The sequence below is a fragment of the Arachis duranensis genome, chromosome 4 (genome assembly GCF_000817695.3).
Source record: "Arachis duranensis cultivar V14167 chromosome 4, aradu.V14167.gnm2.J7QH, whole genome shotgun sequence".
Taxonomy (NCBI): domain Eukaryota; kingdom Viridiplantae; phylum Streptophyta; class Magnoliopsida; order Fabales; family Fabaceae; genus Arachis; species Arachis duranensis.
In genome coordinates, this window is record NC_029775.3 from 2,327,640 (window position 1) to 2,351,801 (window position 24,162).

A 24,162-nucleotide genomic window follows, 5' to 3' on the forward strand; every position below is an offset into this window, starting at 1 on the left:
AATAGTTTAACTATCCTTTATTATAAGTGGCAATATCTATAAATCACAGATACTTTGTTGAGTTGTTGTATTTGTATGTTGGACATATTTTAGACACAACATTCATCGACACTTGTCCGATACGCGTGTCTGCTCTGTGTCCAACCGTGTCTTAATAAAAAATAAAAAATTCTTTTCTAAACACGTTTGAACACACTTAAATACCATCACGTGTCAGTGTGTCTAATTTTATTCTTAACATATATTCTTGAAATGAATTTAGATATAGTATATATTATTATTTATTAAAAAAATATTTTAAATACTTGATATAATTAAAATAAGACATTAAAAATAAAAAATTTTAATTTTTATTTTAATATTAATAAAATATCAAAATATCATTACAATTTATCTAAAAAATACTTTATATTATATATGTATGCGTGATATGTGTTCCTATATCTTATAAAATTTTAAAATTTGCATATCGGCGTGTTCCATATTGTATCCTATTTTGTCCGTGTCAATATCCGTGTATCACAGGATAATATTTTTCACCACATTTTGAGAAATAAAGAATAACTGGTAATTAGATATTCTATAGTTGGAATAACTGGTAATTATTAAATATTCTATAGTAAAAACGTGTGTGAGTCGGTTTGAATAACGATTAATTTAACAATTAATTAATTGAATTATGTTAGTTACATATACATCGAATAATAGCAAATTGCTGTTGTAATGTAAACACAAAAATGAATCAAATTTCTGGAGGGTCTTCACTTGACTTTGAAATATTAGAAACTTCTGGTGGTGGGTTTCCCATATCCTTAGTTTTGTGAAGAAGGAATGTCCCAGATAAAATTGTGACAAAACCACACAATTCAGTTGCAATCTGTTGTGCACTTGAGTGGTCCCAATCCTACAGTAAAAGAACGAAAATATTGTTACTATAATTTATTTACATATTTCATTCATTATTAATAATAAAGCTAAATAATGCAATTGATGAAAAAGGCATGGAAAGTAAATAAATAATTCACCTTAAACATGATTATACTGGCAACGATGGTAAGTGTAGTAAACATGACGTAGTAAACTGGAGAGACCACATTTGTGTTAAAGATGTCCAAAGCCTGCAAACATTTATTCCAATTTGAACTTGTTACTTAATTTTCCAGACCAAACAAATAGAATATGTTACATTCATTTTTGTGCATTTTAAATTCTGTAAATTTAATCGTGGAATTACTTTAATACATAACTAAGTAAATCAAAACTCAGAAAAATTTCAACAATAAATAGATCATACAGAAAAGTTAAACCAATTAGTAGGATCTATTATATTTAAATTTTATTTTCATTGTTATCTGTTTTTAAAATTTTGTGAGATGAAAAAAGGTAAAAATAATATATGAGAAGAAAAATGCATTGAGGTTAATTGTGTCTTTTAAATTTTATTTTCATTGTTTTTTTTTAATACTATAAGCCAAGAACAGATCAATTTCAAAATTAACCTAGTCTAACTCTAAAAGAATTTTCTGACCAAAAAAAAATTCTAAAAAAATTCAATTCACTTCTCATAACTAAAGCCACCACCCCACTTAATTAAGTTGGGTTAGCTAATAAGTGTCAAAGATTCAAATCCATTTAGTAGTAGAATTTGTTCAGGACTGAACGGAATGGGAGGACAAACCCATTTGCCAATCGAAACTTTACTATCTTGGCGCTATGATTTTTGTTGCACACAGATCAGATGTGCGTATAGTAGGCTTCTAATATAACAATATAGAGAAAATACTCAATTTGGTCTCTGAAGTTACATTCGAGTCTCAATTTAGTCCTTGAAATTTCAATTGCCTCAATTTAGTCCCTAAACTTTTCAATTGACTCTGTGACGGAAACCACCACAGGAACTAACATGATTAAAATTTAAAAAGTTTAGAGAATAAATTGAAACAATTGAAATTTCAAGAACTAAACTAAGTATTTTCTCAACAATATATCATCATAGAATGTTAGATTTTAAATCTTATATTTCTAATGGATTATACTTTTAAGTCTATGATAATTCTATGAAAAAACAGGTGATTAAATTTTCAAGTTCTTAGTTTGCCAATTTTTTTTCTTTAAAGCTCCACTAGTGTTAAAAAAATTCATGAGATATTATAAGAATATAGGCGATCTTATAACCTTGTTTAAGTAGTTAATCTGCATGAGACAACAGCCAACGACGGCCAATGTGAATAACCAAGTTTGATAGTATTTAAATTGATTATTCCCTTCAAATGTAAGCTTCAAGGCCATTCCCACTGCTTTCACACACATAACCTATATATGCATAAACTAAGATTAGCATCAATTATTTTGAGGATTGAACACATATATATAATCATTAATATTAATTAATACCGTGAGTGAGCCCGTGAGTGAGCATATTCCAATATATACCACTATATACTTCTGTCCGTGTGTTGGCGCATAACGGAAAATCAGAATGCAAATCAATGCCACACAAATAATGGCATAGAAAATAAAACCTGTTCATTAAAACCAATTAAAACAAAAAAAAATGGTGCATATTTTTAACTACTTGATCAAAATTAATCCACTGAAATAATCTCATTAAAGCCGGGAATTTTTTTATTGATTGAGAAATTCTTAATTTATTGATAATTGGGACGAGTGGAATCAGAAACACTCCGTGCTATCCTATGCTTTTTCCAAACTAATGAAAATCATGTATAAATTCTTACTTTTATTTGATATTTTTTTATGATTCTTCTTTACAAATATATAACTTCCAGAATAGATTTACTTAAATTAGAAGAAAACTGAGAACCGTTAGATAAATATTTAGTCAAATCAGTTAAATTATTTAACGATTTTCAACTATCAACTTCACGTAAAATTGACGATACCTAAATTTTCACATTCTTTAAAATAGGAGTCTTGCCTAATATTATATATCATTATTTTTCATATCTTTATAGTATGACTCAATTTTATTTTTTTTTATTTTTTTTTTTGTAGTTTTAACAATGTTGTGTATCTCTAATTTTTTATGCAGTAAATTCTACCTATTTTTTTCTAAAATAAAATAAATGATCTCTTTGATATATTTTATTATTATTAGATAAAATATATTGATTTATCATGATTAATTTTAAGTTTTTAACTCTAATTTTAATTTAAATTTTGTTAACCTAATCAATTAACTGATATCATTTTTTTTGCAAATTATAAAAATTACTAGAGAAATTATATTTTGTAATTTTTTATTTTTTTTAAATCACACATCTATTAATCAATTTCAACCACAAAATAAAAAAATCTTAAAAAATCTTCATCATTCCTCTTAACAATGAAATATATCCGTTGAAATATTTCAAAACAATGAAACTTTTCAAATACTTGGCCTTCAAAGCAAACTAAAAGGATTTTAATTCAAAATTCTTTTCAAACTAGAGCCGTTGTTGTTCAATTGGTATGCAAAAATGATGAATAATAAACAGATATAATTATTTAATTAGTCAATAAGAGCAATAAAAATTATTTTTTTAAAAAAATTAAGAAAGCAAGAGAGTTTTGAGAATTTTAAATTTTTGGTGTCTCTTGAATTTTCTTTTTATTTAACCTTTTGTCTTTTGATAGTTTTTCTTTATAATTTGTGGTTGAAATTGATTAATAAATGTGTGGATGAAAAATTATAAAATTAGACTTGTCTAGTGATTTTTATAATTTGCAAAAAAGGCTACATTATTGTTAATTGATTAGATTAACAAAACTCAAATTTTATTAAAATTAAAGTTAGTTATGATAAACTAATTTATTTCATTCAATAAAAATAAGACATGTCCCTAAAAGTATAATTTATTCTTTAATTTAGAGAAATAGATAAAATTTACCTTTTTAATTTTTATAAATAGAAATTACGGTATTTAAACCTTAAAATATGTTTAAAAGCTTAGTTAGCCATCTAAGGCCTTTTCTTCTTCAACCTTTTGAAACTTAAAAAAAAAAAAGTATATTATTCGGACCCACTATTCTTCCATTCACTTGTTTTAGAACATTCTTAACTCTCAAATTCTTTAGTAATAAATAAAGTTTGAGATATATTTATATATTTTTAATACATTTTGTTGTACTTCAAAAGTTTATTTTAGTTCAAGCTTAGCTGTAATGTATATTGGATTGATTAATTTATTTTAGTTTAAACTTTAACAGTAACATAAAAAGTATAAAATAATTTTATCTATGTATTAAAATTTCTGATTGACAGAACTATAGACACAAAATATGATACTAACACGAACACAAATATACTAAGATATAGGACAGCATTTGGTTAATATATTTTGCACATAAATACACACACACAAATATATAAAGACACATGTATGGATGTAGTGGTTATTAAGGTGTTAGGAAAATATTTCAGTTACACAACGTTTTTCCACAAACTTAAGGTCATATGGCGCCTCAAAAAGGGTTTTGAATTGTTAGATGTTGGGTTTGAATATTTCATGATTAAGTTTGATCTCTTCGAAGATAAAAAAAGAGTGCTGTTAGATGTCCATGGCTAATTACGAGATTTTATATGGCTGTAAAACCTTGGTCCTATAATTTCAGACCATATGAGACCTCTTTTGGATCCACCATGATTTGGATCCGCATCTCTGAACTTCCTATATGGTACTACCAGGAGGAGACAAAGATGCGCAAAGCAGTGGCAATGGGAAGCCAATTAAAGTTGATTTAGCTACAAAATCAATAGAGAGGGGCAAGTTTGCAGGTGCATGCGTCCAGATCGACCTCGGTATAACGGTGATAAACAAAATCATTGTTAATGACTATGAATATGAAGTAGAATACGAGAGTCTCTATCTTATTTGTGGGACGTGTTCTTGATATGGTCACGCAGCAAGAGAGTGCAATAATGCTTCTTCCCAGAGGCGGATTCAGGGGGACCTGAATGGCCATGGTCCCCCCCTAAAGTTTTAAAACTTAAAATATATATAATATAATGGGTAAACTTTTAAATAATATATCTTCTAGTTCAATGGTTAGAGGAAAGCATCTTATACTTCAACACATGGGTTCAAATCTTATTTCATGCATTTTAAATTTATTATTTTTATTAATAAATTTCAATTTTTTGATCTTTTTTGTAATTTTTTTATCTATTATTATATAAAAATACTTTAGTTTTTATAATAATTCTTAATTGAATATAATAAAAAAAATATACATAAAAATAAATTAGATTAAATTTTATTTTTTATGATATTAAAATCAAAATATATTAAGTAAATTATTTATTAATGAATATATTTTATATATTATATTCATTAATTCGGTCCCTTCTTTATAAAATTTCTGGATCCGCTACTGCTTCTTCTTACATTGACGAGGGTATGAAAGGAATTGCTTTGAATGAGAACCATGAGAAGATGTCATTAGAAATCGACAAATTGCTGGAGATGAGAAATATAACAGTTGATCAAAAATGATAATTTTTGAATTTGGAAATAATATTGGTGAGAAGCAAAAGAATAGGGAAGGTTTAGATTCTTCGGGACCGTTTCTCATGCAAATCACGTTAATTTGGCAGCAAGTGATAAAAAGGAGGGTGAACTAAGGTGATTAAAAAAGAAAAAGCTAAAGTAGGTTTGAAAAAGGGTGAAGTGTCATATGGGTCATCTTCCAACAAGGTTCACAAGGTGCAAGAAGGTTCTTTGGATTTTAATTCCAAGATTTTTGGTAATATTTTTGTGAAAAAAAAGTTAGAGAAGTAAATTGAATTCATCCAGAAGAGGCTTCAGTTAGTTGATTCTCTTTTTCTTAAAAACAAAGAAAAAGGAGCTTACAGATGAGTATAATTATATTCTTTTACAGGAAGAAATTTTTTTGTTTTAAAAGTCTCGAGAAAAGTGGGTGTGTTTTGGAGATAGGAATACAAAATTTTTTCATTTCCAATCTCTAAATCGTTGGAAACATAATAAGATTAATAGGTTGTTTTTAAACGATGGTACTTAGTCTACGGATCAAGATGCTCTTTAAAATAGAAGCCATATCTTTCTACAAGCATCTTTTTTGTTCAACAGAAGAAGTTGATTTGAATTGTCTTGGGAATATTTTCTTACCCTCTTTTAAGTTATGGAACTTGTCAGAATCTCACTGCACCAGTAACACTAATTGAGGTAAAAGAAACTGTTTTTGGTATGAATTCCTTTAAGGCTCTAGGTCCGGATGGCTTTTAAGTTTTTTTCTTTAAAGAGTATTGGGAGATTCTTGGTTTGGATATTTGGAGGCTTGTTCAAAATATTTTTTCAGGTGGTTATATTGACCCTTCATTTATGAAAACTCTCATAGTGCTTATTCCCAAAGTGGAGGTGCCTAATTACATGAAAGATTTCAAGTCGATTAGTCTGTGTAATGTGGTGTATAAGATTATCACCAAAGTTTTGGTGAATCGGCTCCGACCTTTTTTGACAAATATCATTGGACCTCTTCAAGGTGGTTTCATCTAAGGCAGGAGCGCTCCAGAGAATATTATCATTGCTCAGGAGATTCTCCATTTCATGAAGAAAACAAAATCGCACAAAGAAACGTTGGCCTTTAAAATCGATTTAGAGAAGGCTTATGATAGAGTGGATTGGAGGTTCTTATAACATTCCCTTAGGGGTTTTGATTTCCCCAGTGCTACTATCAAACTTATCATGTCCTATGTCCAAGCTTCCTCTCTTTCAATTCTTTGAAATGGCAGCAGGTTAGATAAGTTGATTGAAATGGCAGCAGGTTAGATAAGTTTGTCCTTAAAAAGGGTCTTCAGAAAGGAGATCGTATGTTCCCTTATTTGTTTGTTATTTGTATGAAATGTTTAGTTTGCTATATTACTAATTAGGTTGATATGGGTATATGAGATCCAGTGCCTGTTTCTAAAGGAGGACCTAGGGTCTCCTATCTTATGTTTATTGATGATCTGTTGCTTTTTTGCAAAGCCAGAAAATTTCAAGTCCAAGTTATTATGAATTTCCTCAACTTATTTTGCAAAGCTTCCGGAATGAAAATTAATTTAGATAAATCCAGAGCTCTTTGTTCCAAGAATGTTTCTAATCAAAGGAAATAGATGTTCACCAGAGTTTCTGTCATTAGATTCACCCAGAATCTTGGTAAGTATCTCGGCGTCAATATTAATCACTCCAGGGTGTTCAAAGCTTCCTTTAATAGTAACGTGGATAAAATAAGGAGTTGGTTTGCTAGTTGGAAAGAGCGTCTCTTGAATAGGGCCGGGCAGCTCTATTTGATTAATTCAGTAGTAGCCTCTTTACCAGTTTACCAACTACAGGTTTCGTTCTTTCCTATCAATATTACTAATAAGATATCTTTGTTAATGCACTAATTTTTTTTGGAAGGGCCAGATTGAAGGAAGGTATATAAGTCTTGTCAATTGGAGGACGGTGGTCACTCCGAAGAAGTTTGGTAAGCTTAGGATTAGAGACCCTGCCTGCACTAATATAGCCTTGTTAGGCAAACTTGTCTGACAGTTTTTTTAGTGTCCAGAAAAACTTTGGGTTCAAATGCTTACTAATAAATATAAGCACAGATGCTTGTCCTCCTACGAGAATGCTTCCTATGTTTGGACAAATATTCTGAAGGCTTATCAAGTTCTGAAAGAGGGTTTTTCTTGGTGTATTAGTTCTCTAAATGGTTCCTTTTGGTTTGATTATTGGAGAAGAGAATGTGCTGTTGCAAATGAGTTGTCATATATCCACATCGCAGATACTAATCTTGCTATTGGTGATCTTTGGAGAGATAGTTGTTGGAATTTCAATGGAATTTACACTACTATATTTGATGTTTTGTCTCTAAATATTAATTCTTACAATCCTGATGTGGAATCTGGGGACATAGCAGGTTGGAGATGGGATGAATCAAATTAAAAATTTTACTCTTTTAGTAGTGGTTACTTATGCCTTTGCATGCATAAATATGGATGGGAGGAAAATGAAGAGTGGCTCTGGTTTTGGAGATCCCAGATACTTGAGAAATTTAAATTTTTTGTTTGGCTTTGCCTCCATAATGCTCTTCAACTGCTATTTTTAGACATCACCATTTTTCTTCTTCTGATTTATGCCCACGTTGCTCCCTAGCTCCAGAAACCGTCCTTCGTTATTTACGTGATTGTCCAAAAGCTAGTGCAGTTTGGTAAACTTTATAGTTTAATGATGTTCACTGTCCATCCTTAAAACATTGGATATTTGATTGTAAGAATGTCAATGCTACTCTTTTCTTCTTTGATGAATTTGAAGAGACAGAAATAATGATGTTTTCAATCCTATGAGTTCTTGGTCTTTTAATAAAGTGCTATCGTTAATCTTACCATCTGATAAGAAATTAAAATCTTTGTTCACTAAACTTAACGGTGTTCATTTATCTTGTCCGAGCTCATCTTGGTCTCCTCCTCCTGGGGGGATGTTTAAGATTAATAGTGATGCTAGTATCTATAGCGATTGTGCTGACTTTGACTGTATTATTAGAAACTCGGATGGTGTCTGGCAATGTGGTTGTATTCGGGTTCTGCCGCTAGGAACGGTACTTCGTTGTGAGCTTTTTGCTATTTGGAGAGGATTATTTTTGGCTTGGGAGGCAGGGTACAGACAGATTTCTTGTGAGATAGACTGTTTGAAAATTTTTCTCCTAATCCAAGACTGTTTTACTAACATCCAAAGTGCTGATCATGATTTAGTTTCTAAAATTCATGAGATTTTGACTTAGAATTATTGGAGAGCTGATGTCAAGGTAATTCAAAGATCATCCAACTATGTTGTAGATGCTATGGTAAAGTTTGCAGCAGTGAATAATATCCCTCAAACTGAATTATTGGAACCTTGGATGAGCTTTACGTCTTACTTACAAGGAATTTAGCTACTGATTTTTAGGAGGCTTTTCTCTTTTTTTTTTTGTTTTCTTTGTTTTCTAGTCAACAAAAAAAATATCAATTTTTACCTTCAAACAATACATCTATAGTTACTATCATTGCTTTTACCATCACCATCACTACTAATTCTTCAACTTCGGCCCAAAATTACTATCATTAACAATTCTAATTCAAAAATTATTTTTATTTTTTTTAAAAGAAAAGACAAACTAAATACAACAATCAATTAAACAATTGTTTTTTAGAAAAAAAAAAACTAAAACAGATATTTAAAGTGAGGGAGGCGGTGGGGGAGGGGCTCCCAGAGATGGATGTGATAAAATAGATATTTAAGGGCGAGACTGAAATTTTAAAAAATAATAAGAAATAAAAATAAAAAAATATATATCTCATCATTTGTATCCAAGTGTCGTATCATTTGCGTCTTACTAAAAATATGTATTTTATGTGTTTTTGATGTATCTTTGTGTCTATCAAAATTTAATATCTCAACGACCAAACAATGTCCATATTTTAATGGACGTATTACGCATATAGTAGAATAAACACTGTCTAATTGAACACAATAAATACGAGTATCGAATAATTATTAGACAATAAATATGACATGAGAAGTTGAGGAAGTGGTGGTATACTTGATAGGTTCATCTGAAAAAGTTATTTATGGTGTAATTTAAGGAGTGTTTATGAATCCATAAAGATGATTACCTGGTTCTGTAGCAAGCCCCCATATTTCCTTGACGGAGTGGATGTCGCGCTCGTGCGGTGCATGCAAAACAATAGTTATGGACCCCACCACACACAAGGCACATCCAAGCTTTCCAAACATATGCAATTTCTCATGTAAGATAAATTGAGCTAGCACTGAACTGCATCATCATTAAATCATAATTAATAATCATCACATTAATTAATTATAACATTATTATATGCTCAGCTCTCACCTGAAAATTATGCTTAAAGCTCCCAAAGGAGTTACAAGAATTGCAGGAGCAAATGCATATGCCGCAAAATTAGCTATTTCCCCAACGATCACTACAACCAAATACAAAAATTGTTAATTAAATAAACCTTATCAATTTAATTAATTAATTAATTAATTACATAATTAAAGAAGGTGACTCACTTGAAATCATTCCGGCCCACCAAAACGGTTCAGTCAGGTATGAATGGCCTCCCGTGGCTAATTAATCAAATTAAAGAAATTATAAAAATGATTCCAATGTTTGAAAATAATGAATGAAGGAAGGAAGGCGAATGAATTGAACCTGCTCTTTTGCCATTACCGGCGGCTCTTAATAAACCCATCTTTTTAATTATAAAGCTTGAACCAATAAAAATGCTGGAAGACACAGCCAAAACAAACCCAATTACGTTGTCCTTTGTCATCCCCATGATGTCGTATCGTATGATTCAAGGGGTTACGATTCAAATTTGCAGGGCCCTAACCCCCCTTGATCACCCTGCAAATTTTTTAAGAATTTTCTGGACCTAAAGTCGCATTTTCATGGGTCAATGCAAGAAGCTTTGAACTTCTTTTGAATTTGGGAGACTCAAATTGTGATGTATGTATGTTAGAGAAAGAGAAAATGACAGAAAGACAGAGACAGGTAACGCTAAATTCGTTACCTATGCGTATAAACACAAATCACAATTACAAGCCACGCCACCACTTAAATAATTTTTCATCCGAGCAATAAAATATGAAGTTAATAGTCAAATTAGTTCTGAAAAATAAAAATATTTTTTAAATTCGTCTTTAAAATTTTTTTTCAATTAAAATGGTCTTTTAAATATTACGAATTAATTATATCTGTCATTTAGTTATTCTACTCATAATTTTGTCAACCATTGGTCCTTTAAATATTATTATTGGTCCATGTTCAATTAGACGTTAACTAAATGGAAAAGTATGAGGAGCCAATGAAATTTGTATACAATGTGTACAATTGGGGGTGCACATGGGCCGGGTGAAGCCGGGTTTGATGTGACCCAGACCCGGCCCGAAATATACACTGGGTCTATTTATTAGATCCGAACCCGGCCCTAGACCCGATGAAACCAATACACTTTCGGGCCACAATTATATCGGGTGAAAATCGGGTGAAAACCGGGCCGTTAACATTACATTACGTTGATACCTTCTTGTAAGCTAGCATGTAAAAAAATTTAAATTTCCAAGACTCCAACCATTAGTTAACATGGTAAAATTCACTTAGAAAAATATAACAAGAACCAACCCTTCTTCAAAATTAAAGCATAACCACAATCAATACTAATATTGTCTAATAATACCAAATATTTAAATCAATACAAATAACACAATCTTATGTATTAGTCTAAAGTCTTATGCATTCTAAACATAAAACATTAATTTATAGTCTTATAATGACTAATAATACAAAATATTAAGGTTTACAATACTTAAATTCCACATAAGAATAGTCATAATCTATCACTAATAACACAAAATATTAATTGTGTATGATGACCGGGCCACCGGGCCGACTTCGGGTGACCCGAGATATGGCCCGGACCCGACCCAAAATAATGACCGGGTCTATTTTTGAGACCCGTACCCGACCCTAGACCCGATGAAATCACACCAAATTAGTCCCTAAAGTGTTCGGGGCCGGGCCGGGTCTGTGCACCCCGATGTACAATGGAGGTTTATAGAGTATTAGAGATATAATAATTAGTGTTACATTTTCCCATTAGCTGAAGCTTTTGGGATGAGTGGTATCATGATATGGTATTAAAGCACTAGATCCGAAAGGTTGTTTATTATCCCTTGTACTCGGATGGTTATTCTAAATAGTATAGGAGATGTTATTATCCCTTGTACTCGGATCCTTAGTCCATTGTCTCCCTAGCGGGATCCTAACTAAATATATTTAAGAAAATCTATTAATTTAGTGTGTGTTTGGATTTGTAAAAGAAAATTTGTATAAAATTGATTTTGTAAAATTGATTTGGTAAAATTGATTTGGATCAAAATGAGTTGATATTAACATGGTTTATGTTTCGTAATTTTTATTTAAAATGGATTATAGTAAACTAAATATTGTTTGGATTACATTATTTAAAATCACTTTTAAATAAAAAATTACAAAAAAAACATGAATTTAAATAATTATTTTATATTATTTTATAATTTTATTTTAAATATTTAAATAAATTTTAATATTTTTTGTACTCCCAATATTTGTTAGTACTCTAATAAGATTAATAGAATCATAATACAAAATAAATAAATAAACATTCCATACAAAAAAAATAATAACAGTAAAAAAACTCATATAAAAAATCAGAAATTTTATAAAAATAATAATATGCATAAGAGAGTATTAGAAAAAAATATTATAAATAATGAAGGACATAATTGGTATATAAAACATAAAGTTCAATACAACGTGAGAAGATCAACGAAAAATTATAATTTTTATCTTTTTGGTAATCGTGGGTTGAAGACAAAAATCACTTCTGTGTTTATAGGATAAAAGGGTGCGTTTGTTTTGACACTGAGACATGGACACAAAATCATGTTTGGCAAAGGAGACATAGACAGAAACACTGAATTAGTGTATTTTGTGTCCATCCTTGCAGGAAGGACACAGAGACACTAACAAGGGACACAACTTATTTTTTATTATTTTTTTATTATTTTTGTTAATTTTTCATAATTATATTTTTTATTATTATATTTTTCATCTCAATTTTTTTTAATTAAAAAATGAGAATAAATTAGATTTTCATAATTTGTTCTAGTTTATCACCAAATAGAATAAAGAACACAAAATTTTGTGTCTCTCTATCAGTGTCTTGTCTGTTGTTCTTAGTGTCTTGTCCTATCATGTTCTCAGAAACAAACGCAACCAAAATGTTGCCAAACATAAAGATGATGAAGCGTTCAAGGAATTCAAAGGGGCTTCTCTCTTCTCCAACGCAAATCCAAATACACCCTTAGTCATTAGGTTAGATTGGGAATAGAATTTTTGTGATTAGAAAAATGACTAAATTAATAAATTTTCATAAATATATTTGATCAATATCTAATTAGATATATTAGGTATTATATATATTATCAATTAATATTTTGCCGCATCAATCTTTAAAAAAAATTATTAATGAAGTGACTAAAAGACAAATATGATTAATTTATAATTTTTTAAGGACCAATTTAATTGAAAAAATATTTCAGAATTAAATTTGAACAATGTCTTATTTTTTAATAATTAATTTGGCTATTAACTCATAAAATATATAATTGTATTTATACGAGTTTAATCGATTATTTCTTGTTAATTAGGTTTTTTATCCCCTTTTATTTTTTGTGACAATAAATCAACAAGATTATAAACAACTAAGACTTCTTTAAACTTTAAAATCTAAATCCTATTAAGATATATGTTAATATTTAGTCAAAACTACTTTAATATGTGTTTGCTAGTTTGGTATATGATATACAATAAAGGTGACTTTTCAAGTCTTATATTTGACTAGTTTGAAATAAATAACTCAATTTTCTATTACTTAAAAGCTTGAGAAAATAATTAAATATAAATTATTGAAAGTTTTAAATTATATTTATTTTTGTTAATTATCAAAACACGATTTAAAGTGTTAAACTATATGAAGTCAAAATTCTTTCCTTAGGTAATGATGAAACTAATATAATTTCTAAAAGTTATTGATTATTATCATCATAAGATAATAAGCATTTAGAGTGAAGACTTTTCAACTATTATTTTAAATCTTAGAGAATCTCACCATAAGTATTCCAACATTATAGTACAAGTATTAGAGCAATATATAATTTACATAATACTTGAGAAAATATAAGTGATAATCATCAAAATGAACTGAATAATCCAACCAATAATCCAAGTTCAAAAGTATACATATTATATATATCAGAGCAAAAGATAATTAATTAACAATTCATCAGAGCAAAGATGAAAAAAAAATGAAACAAATTAAAGCATGCATAAAGTCATTATGAACAGAGAACTCAGAATTCAATGTAAATAAAGGGTTGGTTCGAGAGTTATTATTTAAGATAAAGTAGGGGTGTATGTGGATCGGATGTGGCCAAAATCTCGATACGATCCGGATTAAATTTATTGGATCGGATCGAATCCAATATCCGCACATTTTATATTCAGATCCAATTCGATCTATATCAGATATATCCGATCAAAAAACAAAAAATAAAAATATGCTTTAAAATTTGAAAATTAAAAAATAAAAAATATATTAATATCTTAACTCTAAAATACAAAAAATAGCATATCAAAAAAAAATCTAGAATTTAAAAGAAAAATAACTACAATCAAATCATAACAGATCATCAGTAATTTTATAAGAACTAAAAATCTGAATCAAACCCTAATAACATCTAAATTTAAAAAAATTCAACAAGAGAGTCACAAATCAAGAAATTACAGAGCATAAAATTTATTTTTATTTAATTTTTTTAAAACAAAAAAGGCATCAAAGGAAGCAATAGAAGATACACAGAACTGAAGGACTCAAACAGACAAAAAATTAGAGTAGAAGTAGAACCTTTTGCTAAGAAGGGTTCAAAGGCCCTTGCTCAGCTTCAAGTCAGTGCTGTATTCTTACAGACGTTGATGAAAGCCATAAAATTCAACTCGAAGCATGTCAATACTATGAATGTTTATCATTTTGATTGGTCGAGGACTACATTCACATTTGAAGAGTTAGCGGCAGTGCCTAGGTCTATACAACAGAGTTATCACGTGTTACTTGATGAGAGTAAGTGTGATTGTGGGTATTTTCAGGCTCTTCATGTTCCTTGCCGTCACGTTCTTGTAGCTTGCTCTCATGCACAACTTGATTGGAAGCGGTATGTACATCGTATGTATTGCATGGAGTCGATCTTTAATGTTTACAGATAAGAGTTTCGACCCATAGGTCACGGGGATGACTGACCATCCTATGACGGGTTCCATATTCGGTCCAACCCTAGGATGATGAGAGTGAAGAGAGGTCGCCCCGTTAGCTCTAGAATTCGTAATAACATGGATGATATTGAGCATAACGGGGAGAAGAGGGTAGATTATATCGTCAACTCAGATAGTCATCTCCCCGCATGGCAAATGAAACGTATGGGACTCAGGTCTCCATCTCTCTATCAACGCTGATGCCAATGGCCAATCATGCTTGAATTCCATTATGTACGCCACATGCTCAAACCCAACTTGTATGAGATATGACCTAATCTGTTTAGGCTGACGTCTCATCGAATTTCGTCTGGTGCGCAAGATCCGAGGCGCCTACCAAACAAAATAAACAAGTTTAAAAAAAAGAGGATAACACATAAAATTACAAATTCATATTTTATTACAATATAATAAATAAGAGTGATAAAAAAGTGTACCACTCAATCAAATCTGCTTGTAATGTGCTCAGTCTGATTCAATCTATAAAGCGTATGCTTGTACCCCAATAACTGCTGCTCCATTAACTACACTCTAGTAAAATAAAATAAAATAAACTAAATTCAGTTTCTTTCACATTAACTAAATTTTTAAAAGACATATTTAAACTAACTAATTATCTACCTTACATCTTAATCAATTTATAAACTTACTAATTAGTATGTAAACCAACTATATGATCACATCAACTAACTCTATAAATATACTAATGAATAATTAATTGATAACTTAATTTTATTGACTATGTATCATTCTAATATAATCTAATTACATATTCAACTAATTCTATAAACATATTAATCAATAATTAATTGATAACTTAATTTTACTAACTAGTATCATTCTAATCTAATCTAACTGCATATTCAACTAATTAACATCTAACTCACAACTGAAATTAATTATTCCGACTAAACTAATTAACAATTAACAAATAAGTTACTCTAACTAACATGTTATAAATAATAAACAGTAACTCTACTTGAAAACAATAACATAAAAAATCTAACTAACATGTTATATACTGACCTGAAACTGATGATCTAGTAGATAAAGGACTTTACGGACATTTGAAGACAGAAAATCTCATAGAGAAGATTCTGAAAATGACAAACGAAGAAGGAAAAAAGGAAATTTGAAAAAGAAAAAAGTTGAAAGCGACAAACTAAATGGCCCCACAGTTTATATAGTATGGCGAACTCAACGTAAGGTTCGCCGAAAGTGCGGCAAACTCTATTAAAATAATAAAGTTCATCGGTAGTGCAACGAACTTGCCCTAAATTATAAAAAAAAACGTATCTCTGAAGTTAAATCTCAAATAATTTGTTTTTGAAAATAAAGTTTTTTTTATTTATTTCAGAAAAAAAAAACCATTAAAACATAATTAGTTACTCAAAAGTGTCAACTTCGTTTGCAGGTTTGCCTACTATAGCCCTTGCCTCCTGATTTCAGAGCATTACGTTTATACCCCCAGTACCATAAGTAACAATAACATTAAGATGATATCTATGTAAGGATTATTCAGAAACACAACTTGGATGAAAGACAATGGATCTTAATTATAAACAAAGATGCATTAAGCCCCTCCTTTACACAATGAATCAAACCTTGATAATCTTAAATCATAAACAGAGGCACACTAAACCATACTTTTGCACAATACTTAATCAAACACAATTAATCTTAATGATAGACGATTAAAATAGTTGTAACACACACGATTATATTTACAAACAACAATCAACTTATCTATGATGTGCACTCTAGATCCTCTAGATATAATGCCATGCATTTATTCTCTTGTCCTAATTTTGTAACCATAGACTAAGGTCCTATTCACCTACAATATGGCCTATATAATCTAGAAAACAGAAAACACAATAAAACATATGCAAAAAGACATCTACGTGGGATCAAAAAGCTATTGAGAATGAAACTAGAATGGAAAAAGAAGTCATTTCACCAACAAAACCAACAAATTAAAAGAAAATGAGTTAATAGTCAATTTCGTCTCCGAAAGTGTCCTCGATCTCCATTTTCGTCCCCGAAAGTCAAAATTAATCAAAAACGTCCTCGAAAGATACCCGTGTTGATCACGTTCGTCCTTCCGTCTTCTTGGTTGATGAGATGGCAAACGGCCGCTTACGTGGCACGTTAACTGCCAAGCTGGCCAACGCCAGGGTGTAGGATGTTGTTACTGACAAGATAAGTTTTGTTTAAGCCATCAAATTAGTCCTTCGAGTTTATAAACCCTAATCCCAATTCGAACGATAAATACTTCGAGGTGATCACTTTCGGTGGCAGTAGAGGTAACTAGGAGGCGTAATCCCTGGCTGGCTGCGTGGATGGAGAGAGGAGATGGTGGTTGTGGTGGCGGTTTGTCACTTTCAGGGTTGGTTTGTATGCTTGAGGTAATTGTTTCTTTAGTCGTTGGTTAAACTTTGTTCCTTGATTTTGTTGTTGTTTGGGGAAATTAAGTAATTTGATTTTCCTTGAAGCAGTGGGTGGTGAATCTGGTAGAAGGAGCTACTCTAGTGCCAAGTTATCATTCAATTTCAAATGCTTGCTAGATGAAGTGTTTAGTGAGTGCTCAATCTAGATTGCTTCCGGTGGAGTGTCATTTTTGTTAGTAACTATGGTATTTAGTGATGTGTGATTGAGTTTTGTTCCTTGATTTTGTTGTGCTGAGGAAATTAGTGATTTTATTGATGCTGTTTTAAGTGCTAATTGAATGTAATATTAAAATGGTTGCTCTTTTGGCATTCTTTTTTGGTTTAACATTGGATGTAGCTGATTGTCTTGGACTTTGTATGTTTGCTAGACTCGCTTAACGATATGTGAGGGTCATGATGTGTTAAATGTTATTGCAAAGAAGTAATAAGAGAGAATTTGAAGAATAAGAAGAGGATTTGAAGAGAGAGAGAGTAAGTGTTATTCAAGCATTATGAATGAACCAGTAGTTTTTCTTATTCTGCAGAAGTAACAAGTTCACCCTTATATACAAGTTGAAGCCATACTAAGTAACAAACTTCTGCCTAATAATTATAACAACTTCTGCCTAATAATTATAACAACTTCTGCCTAATAATTATAACAACTTCTGCCTAATAATTATAACAACTTCTGCCTAATAATTATAACAAACTTGAATTTAAATACTTGTATCTATCTTCTTCGTTCCTTATTTAGCTAACTAACAATATGAATGACATTCCCCCTTAAGTTGCTAGTTTTGAGACAAAACTGACAACTTACAATCTGAATTAACAACCGCCACAAAACTCATACATTCCCCCTAAAGTTGGGAGAATAGATGTCCAACAATCCCAACTTGATGTAGAAAGTCTTAAAAGGAGCAGGTGCAAGTGGTTTGGTGAAGATGTCAGCATTTTGTTCTTTGGTGGAAATTGGCAAAAGTTTGATAAGACCTGATGAAGATTTTTCTCGTACGACGTGGCAATCGACTTCGATGTGTTTAGTACGCTCATGAAAAACGGGATTGGCAGCAATGTGACGAGCGGATTGGCTGTCACAATAGATAGGAATAGGACTAGAACAAGGGAAGCCAAGATCAGACATAAGATAAGAGAGCCATTGAGCTTCACAAGTTGCTAAGGCAAGAGCACGATACTCTGCCTCTGAAGAGGATCTGGACACTGTCAATTGTTTCTTGCTCTTCCATGAAATGAGGGAGGTCCCCAAGTAGAAACAGAAACCAGAAACAGACCTTCTTGTATCAATGCATGATGCCCAATCGGCGTCAGAGTAACCCGAAAGCAACAAATCTGAGGAAGTTGAGAAAAATAAACCAGCTGCAGGGGCTTGTTTGAGATACTTTAAGACACGAATGACAGCTTGATAATGAGCAGTGGTTGGACAATCAAGGCAGTGACTGAGTTTGCCAACGACAAAAGAAATGTCAGGTCTTGTTGTGGTAAGATAAACAAGCTTGCCAATTAATCGTCGATATGAAGCCACATCAGAATAGGGAGGAGTTGAATTTTTACTTAACTTGTTAGAGTAGTCCATAGGAGTAGATACAGGTTTACAATCAGTCATACCATAGTCAGCTAGAAGATCAAGCACATATTTTCGTTGATTAACAGCAATTCCCTTGCTTCCCCTGGCGACTTCTAGTCCTAAGAAGAATTTAACATCCCCAATATCCTTGATTTTGAAAGCCTCGTGAAGGTGTCTCTTGGTAGATTCAATCTCTTGTATATTATTCCCAGTGAGTATGAGATCATCAACATAGGCTAGGGCAGCAGTGAATGTCTCACCGGTCCGTTTTGTGAAGAGAGAGTAGTCATGTTTGGATTGAGAATAACCAAGAGATGTGAGCATAGAGGTCAGCTTAGCATTCCATTGTCTACTAGCTTGCTTTAATCCATAAAGAGATTTTTGAAGCTTGCACACCAACCCGGTTTGAGAGACAACAAGGCCAGGAGGAAGTTGCATGTAGACCTCCTCGTCAAGATCACCATGAAGAAAGGCAGTGTTAACATCAAGCTGGTGAAGATGCCAATCTTTCGCAGCAGCTAAAGCCAAAAGAAGTCGTAATGTTGTCATTTTGGCTACAGGGATATATGTATCAAAGAAGTCAAAGCCTTGTCTCTGAGTGTACCCTTTTACAACCAGTCTTGCTTTATGTCTCTCAACGGAGCCATCGGGCTTCAGTTTGAGTTTAAACACCCATTTACAACCAATGGCTTTCTTTCCTATGGGTAAAGGAGTGAGGGTCCAGGTCTTATTTGTAGCCAAAGCTTTTAATTCAGCGGAGATAGCGTCTTTCCAACAAGATTCAACAATAGCCTCCTCATAATGTTTGGGTTCAACAGACGATGCAATAGCCACAGATAGTGTGTGATGTGTCTTAGATAAATTATGAGAAGAAACATAGTTAGAAATTGGATACCTTGAGGATTTTGTCACAGCGGAATCAATTGAGGTTTGAAAACAATGAAAATCATTAAGATATGCAGGTTGTTTCTTTTCTCTAGTAGATCTTCTAATATTGGGAAGTGAGGGTGGAAGTTGTGAGTTATGTTGTGCATGTTGTGATGCAGGTCTAGGAAGAGAGGGAGATGCTGATGCATTAATATGAGTGAAAGGAATATTATTTTGAGGTGTGATGGATGCATGAGCTGTGTCGGAAATGAATGTATGACCTTGTGGTGGATTGTGCGTGTGTAAGTAGTCAAAAAGTGTATCAAATGCAATGGAATCATGTGCTTGTGCAGTGGAATGAAAGTTCATACTATTGTCATTAGTAGTGGATGCAGAATTTTTGAAGGGTAAAACATGCTCATAAAATGTCACATCTCTAGAAACTATGAGTTCATTAGTTTTTAAATCCCAAAACCAAAAAACCTTTTATGCCGTGCTTGAATCCAAGGAAAACACATTTCTTTGCCCTCGGATCAAGCTTTTTCCTTTGACAAGCAAGAGTAGAGATGAAAACTAAGCAACCGAAGACCTTGAAATTTGTGAAATTAGGTAATGTGGTGTTTAAAATCTCAAAAGGAGTTTTCTGAGCTAATAACTTGCTAGGAAGACAATTAATTATGTGAGTTGCATATGATAAAGCAAGATCCCAATAACAAGATGGAACGGAAGAATGAAACAAGATGGCTCTTGTGACCTGTAGAAGGTGTTGATGTTTCCTTTCTACAATTCCATTTTGTTGGGGAGTCTCTACGCAAGACCGTTGATGCAAAATGCCTTTAGAGTTAAAAAACTGTTCTTGAGAAAATTCTTTGCCATTATCTGAACGAATGCATTTTATATGTGCATTAAACTGTGTTTCTGCATAAATAATGAATTTTTGAATTAAGGGAGTAGTATCAGATTTTAGTGACATAGGGAAGGTCCAAGTGAACCTGCTATGGTCATCAACAAGAGTAAGAAAATATTTATTACCATGTGTTGAAGGGATATTGATTGGACCCCAAATGTCAGCATGTATAAGCTCAAAACAAGAAGTTGATTTTGAAACGCGCATTGGAAAAGGCAATCTTTTATGTTTAGCATAGTGACAAGAATCACAAGGATGCATGCTTACAGTTTTATTGAATTTAAAACCATGAATGGATGGATACAATTGCTGCAAAATTTGCAATTTATTAAATGGTAAATGTCCTAATCTAAGATGCCAAAGTGCAGTAGGGTCAGTGAGTGACGGTAAAATGGTGCCAATGCTCAATGCTGTGTGTTCCTTAAGTGAACGAGAATTTTTTGTGAGTGCATATAACCCATCATTGATTTCAGCTGCTCCAATCATCCTCATTGTATGGTAATCCTGTATTTCACAACCAAACTTGTTAAAAATGAATTGACAGTCAAGTGAAGAAATCAATGCTGAAACGGAGATAAGATTTAATGCAAAATCTGGGAGGTAAAGCACATTAGTGGAATATAATGAATGTGAAAATTTAACTTGACCAGCTATAGTAGCAACTAAGATGCTTTGATTTGGCAATCTGACCCTAATTGGATTTATTTTAGTGTATGAAGCAAATGCAGCAAGACTAAAAGTAACATGGACCGTGGCACCTGTGTCAATGACCCAGGATTCATGACTATGAGGTGAAAGAGAAGACATAACCACAGAGTTACCTTCACTTGAAGACTGTGGATTTGTGGCAATAGTAAATTGATTCACATTTTGAGGATTAGGTGTTGAATGGTGTTGGAGAAGAGCTAACAGGGCGTCCTTTTGCTCAGCGGTAAATGAAGTACCTGAACAAGCATTCTCCTTATACAAATCAATGCTATTGTGACCATCAGTTTCATCGAATTTCACTGTGACACTATTAGCAGATTGCAGCATTTTTTGCTTGAGGTGGGGAGGCAAACCATGCTTCTTGTAACAAGCATCAACAAGATGACCGGTTTTTCCACAGAAGGAACACAACCTCGGAGGTCCTCTTCCACCAAAATGTTTGCCTCCTCTGCCTCCCCGTATATCTCTTCCTTTTCCTCTACCATTCTATGATAGATTGTAAGTGGCATTCCGATCCACTGCATTGATGAGGACTGGAGAACCAAGTGAATCAGTCCCAAGCACCTGCCGTTCTTGCTGTAGAAGCAAAGCAAAGGCTGTATCAATGGAAGGCAAAGGAGTCATCATCATGAGACTTGACCGAGCGGTAGAGTATTGCTCATTGAGGCCCCGAAGAAAGTGCACAACAAATGTGTCTTGCCGATAGTTTCTTATCACTTGAAATCCACAAACACAAGTAGATGAACAAGGACATAGAGGTATCGGCCGAAAAAGTTCTAATTCCTCCCAAATTGTTTTCAATTTTGTGAAATATGAGGTAATGCTCAAGTCGCCCTGTTTAGTAGAAAATAATTCTTCATCTAATTCTGCAATTCGAAAAACATCACCTTGATAAAATCTCCGTTTCAATTCTTCCCAAATATCATGAGCATTGCTGTTCCAAATGACGCTGCTAGCGATGTCCGGACTCAGTGAGTGTGTGATCCAAGAAGCAACTAGAGTATTACAGCGATCCCAAGCTTCAAAGGTAGCATCATCCTTGGATGGTGGTGGCAGAGAACCATCCACAAAAGCAAGTTTATTTTTGGATTTAAGAACCATGCGCATTGACCGAGACCAAGAACCATAGTTTTTGTTGTCTAACACAATTGGAATTAGGGATTTACCAGGTTGTTCACCGGGGTGAATGAAGAAAGGAGTAGATGGATCCATGATTGGATGCACTGGATGTTTGGAGCTAACATCTTGAATTGCATTGATTTGAGTAATGAAATTGGCAAGAGTTTGTAGATCAATATTGCCAAGGGAGGAATTCGGAGGCGGTGGATCTGAATCCATTGAGAAAAGAGGGAAAAAAATGCATACTGGGTTGTTGGAAATCAAATAAGGTAGAAGAACTTCTTCTCTAAAACTCGTGATCGGAACGCATCATCAAATGCATGGAACTGTCTCTGATGATGACATTCTCATCAGCTCTATCGTGTGAGTTAAGGAGAAAAAAAATGAGAATGATGAAAAAGAAGAAAAGAAAAACAGAAGGGATAGGATGAAGGTGATGCAGCATTGCAATGGCAATGGCTCACCGCACTATGTTAAATGTTATTGCAAAGAAGTAATAAGAGACAATTTGAAGAATAAGAAGAGGATTTGAAGAGAGAGAGTAGGTGTTATTCAAGCATTATGAATGAACCAGTAGTTTTTCTTATTCTGCAGAAGTAACAAGTTCACCCTTATATACAAGTTGAAGCCATACTAAGTAACAAACTTCTGCCTAATAATTATAACAAACTTGAATTTAAATACTTGTATCTATCTTCTTCGTTCCTTATTTAGCTAACTAACAATATGAATGACATGATGGGACTGAAACATCAAATGGTGATGTATTGATCTTTCCTGACATGATCAGATATAGGTTGGTATGATTTTGTTTTTGCAGCATATGATTCCCTAGTGAAGGCTTTGATCTGTTTTTGTTCACTCCAGCTGGTCTCCAACGATGAACATTAGTGAAATTGCTTGATTGCAGGAGACTAACACATTTTGATGTTGAAACGTTTGTCGAAGAAGTTCTTGTGAAAGATGGAGAATGGCTTCCTGGAACCCCAGAAGCATTGAAAGGTTCATATGTTTTTGTGTGTTCGCATGGATCCCGTGATCGTAGATGTGGGGTTTGCGGACCTGTCTTGGTCAGTAGATTCAGGGAAGAGATAGAGTTACATGGTCTTCAGGGTAAAGTGTTTGTAAGCCCATGCTCAATTGCTCACATATTGGGGGGGATAAGTATGCCGGAAATTTTATTATATTTAATAGGTCGTGTGCGTACGGAGAAGTCACTGGGCACTGGTAAGGAGAAGATCTGCTTGGTCGATAAAATTTCTTTTTTGGTCAGAACTTTTTGAATCATGATTTAAAATTTTGAAATTCCACTATAGGATTGTTTATTATGTTGATTATTGTGTAAATCAATATTTCTTCATGTAAAATATGTAGGTATGGATATGTTACTCCAGATGATGTACCTTCATTACTTCAACAGCATATTGTGAAAGGAGAGATTATAGACTCCTTATGGAGGTAATTGTTTCCTGTAATGCTTGATCTTGGTTAGTGTTTTGGTTTAAAAGTTATGTTTCTGTTTGAGTTTTATCCTTGAAGCGACAACATGCCCCTTTTGCTTTCAACAACAATTTTATATACTGGCATTACTTTTATTCTGAAATGTAGAATGTAAGCTTAGCCAGTCTACTTCTGTTTTCACATTAATTGAC

The 24,162-nt window shown here is 32.4% G+C and overlaps 2 protein-coding genes across 2 annotated transcripts; one reads left to right on the forward strand and one right to left on the reverse strand.

Moving 5' to 3' along the window:
- Window positions 1-742: 742 nt before the first annotated feature.
- On the reverse strand, window positions 743-10,421 carry LOC107482607 (probable magnesium transporter NIPA1). Its single transcript, XM_016103130.3, has 8 exons — window positions 10,195-10,421; window positions 10,053-10,109; window positions 9,871-9,961; window positions 9,635-9,795; window positions 2,395-2,522; window positions 2,176-2,313; window positions 1,026-1,118; window positions 743-904 (listed from the first exon to the last, which is right to left on the reverse strand). The coding sequence occupies exons 1-8, from the start codon at window positions 10,319-10,321 to the stop codon at window positions 743-745; spliced, it is 957 nt and encodes a 318-aa protein (XP_015958616.1). The 5' UTR covers window positions 10,322-10,421.
- A 6,813-nt stretch (window positions 10,422-17,234) lies between these two features.
- On the forward strand, window positions 17,235-23,988 carry LOC107482583 (altered inheritance of mitochondria protein 32-like). Its single transcript, XM_052260168.1, is given in 6 exon segments — window positions 17,235-17,300; window positions 17,711-17,734; window positions 23,245-23,306; window positions 23,421-23,643; window positions 23,646-23,737; window positions 23,885-23,988. Coding segments are annotated over 6 exon segments (555 nt in total). The 3' UTR covers window positions 23,973-23,988.
- The last annotated feature ends 174 nt before the right edge of the window (window positions 23,989-24,162 follow it).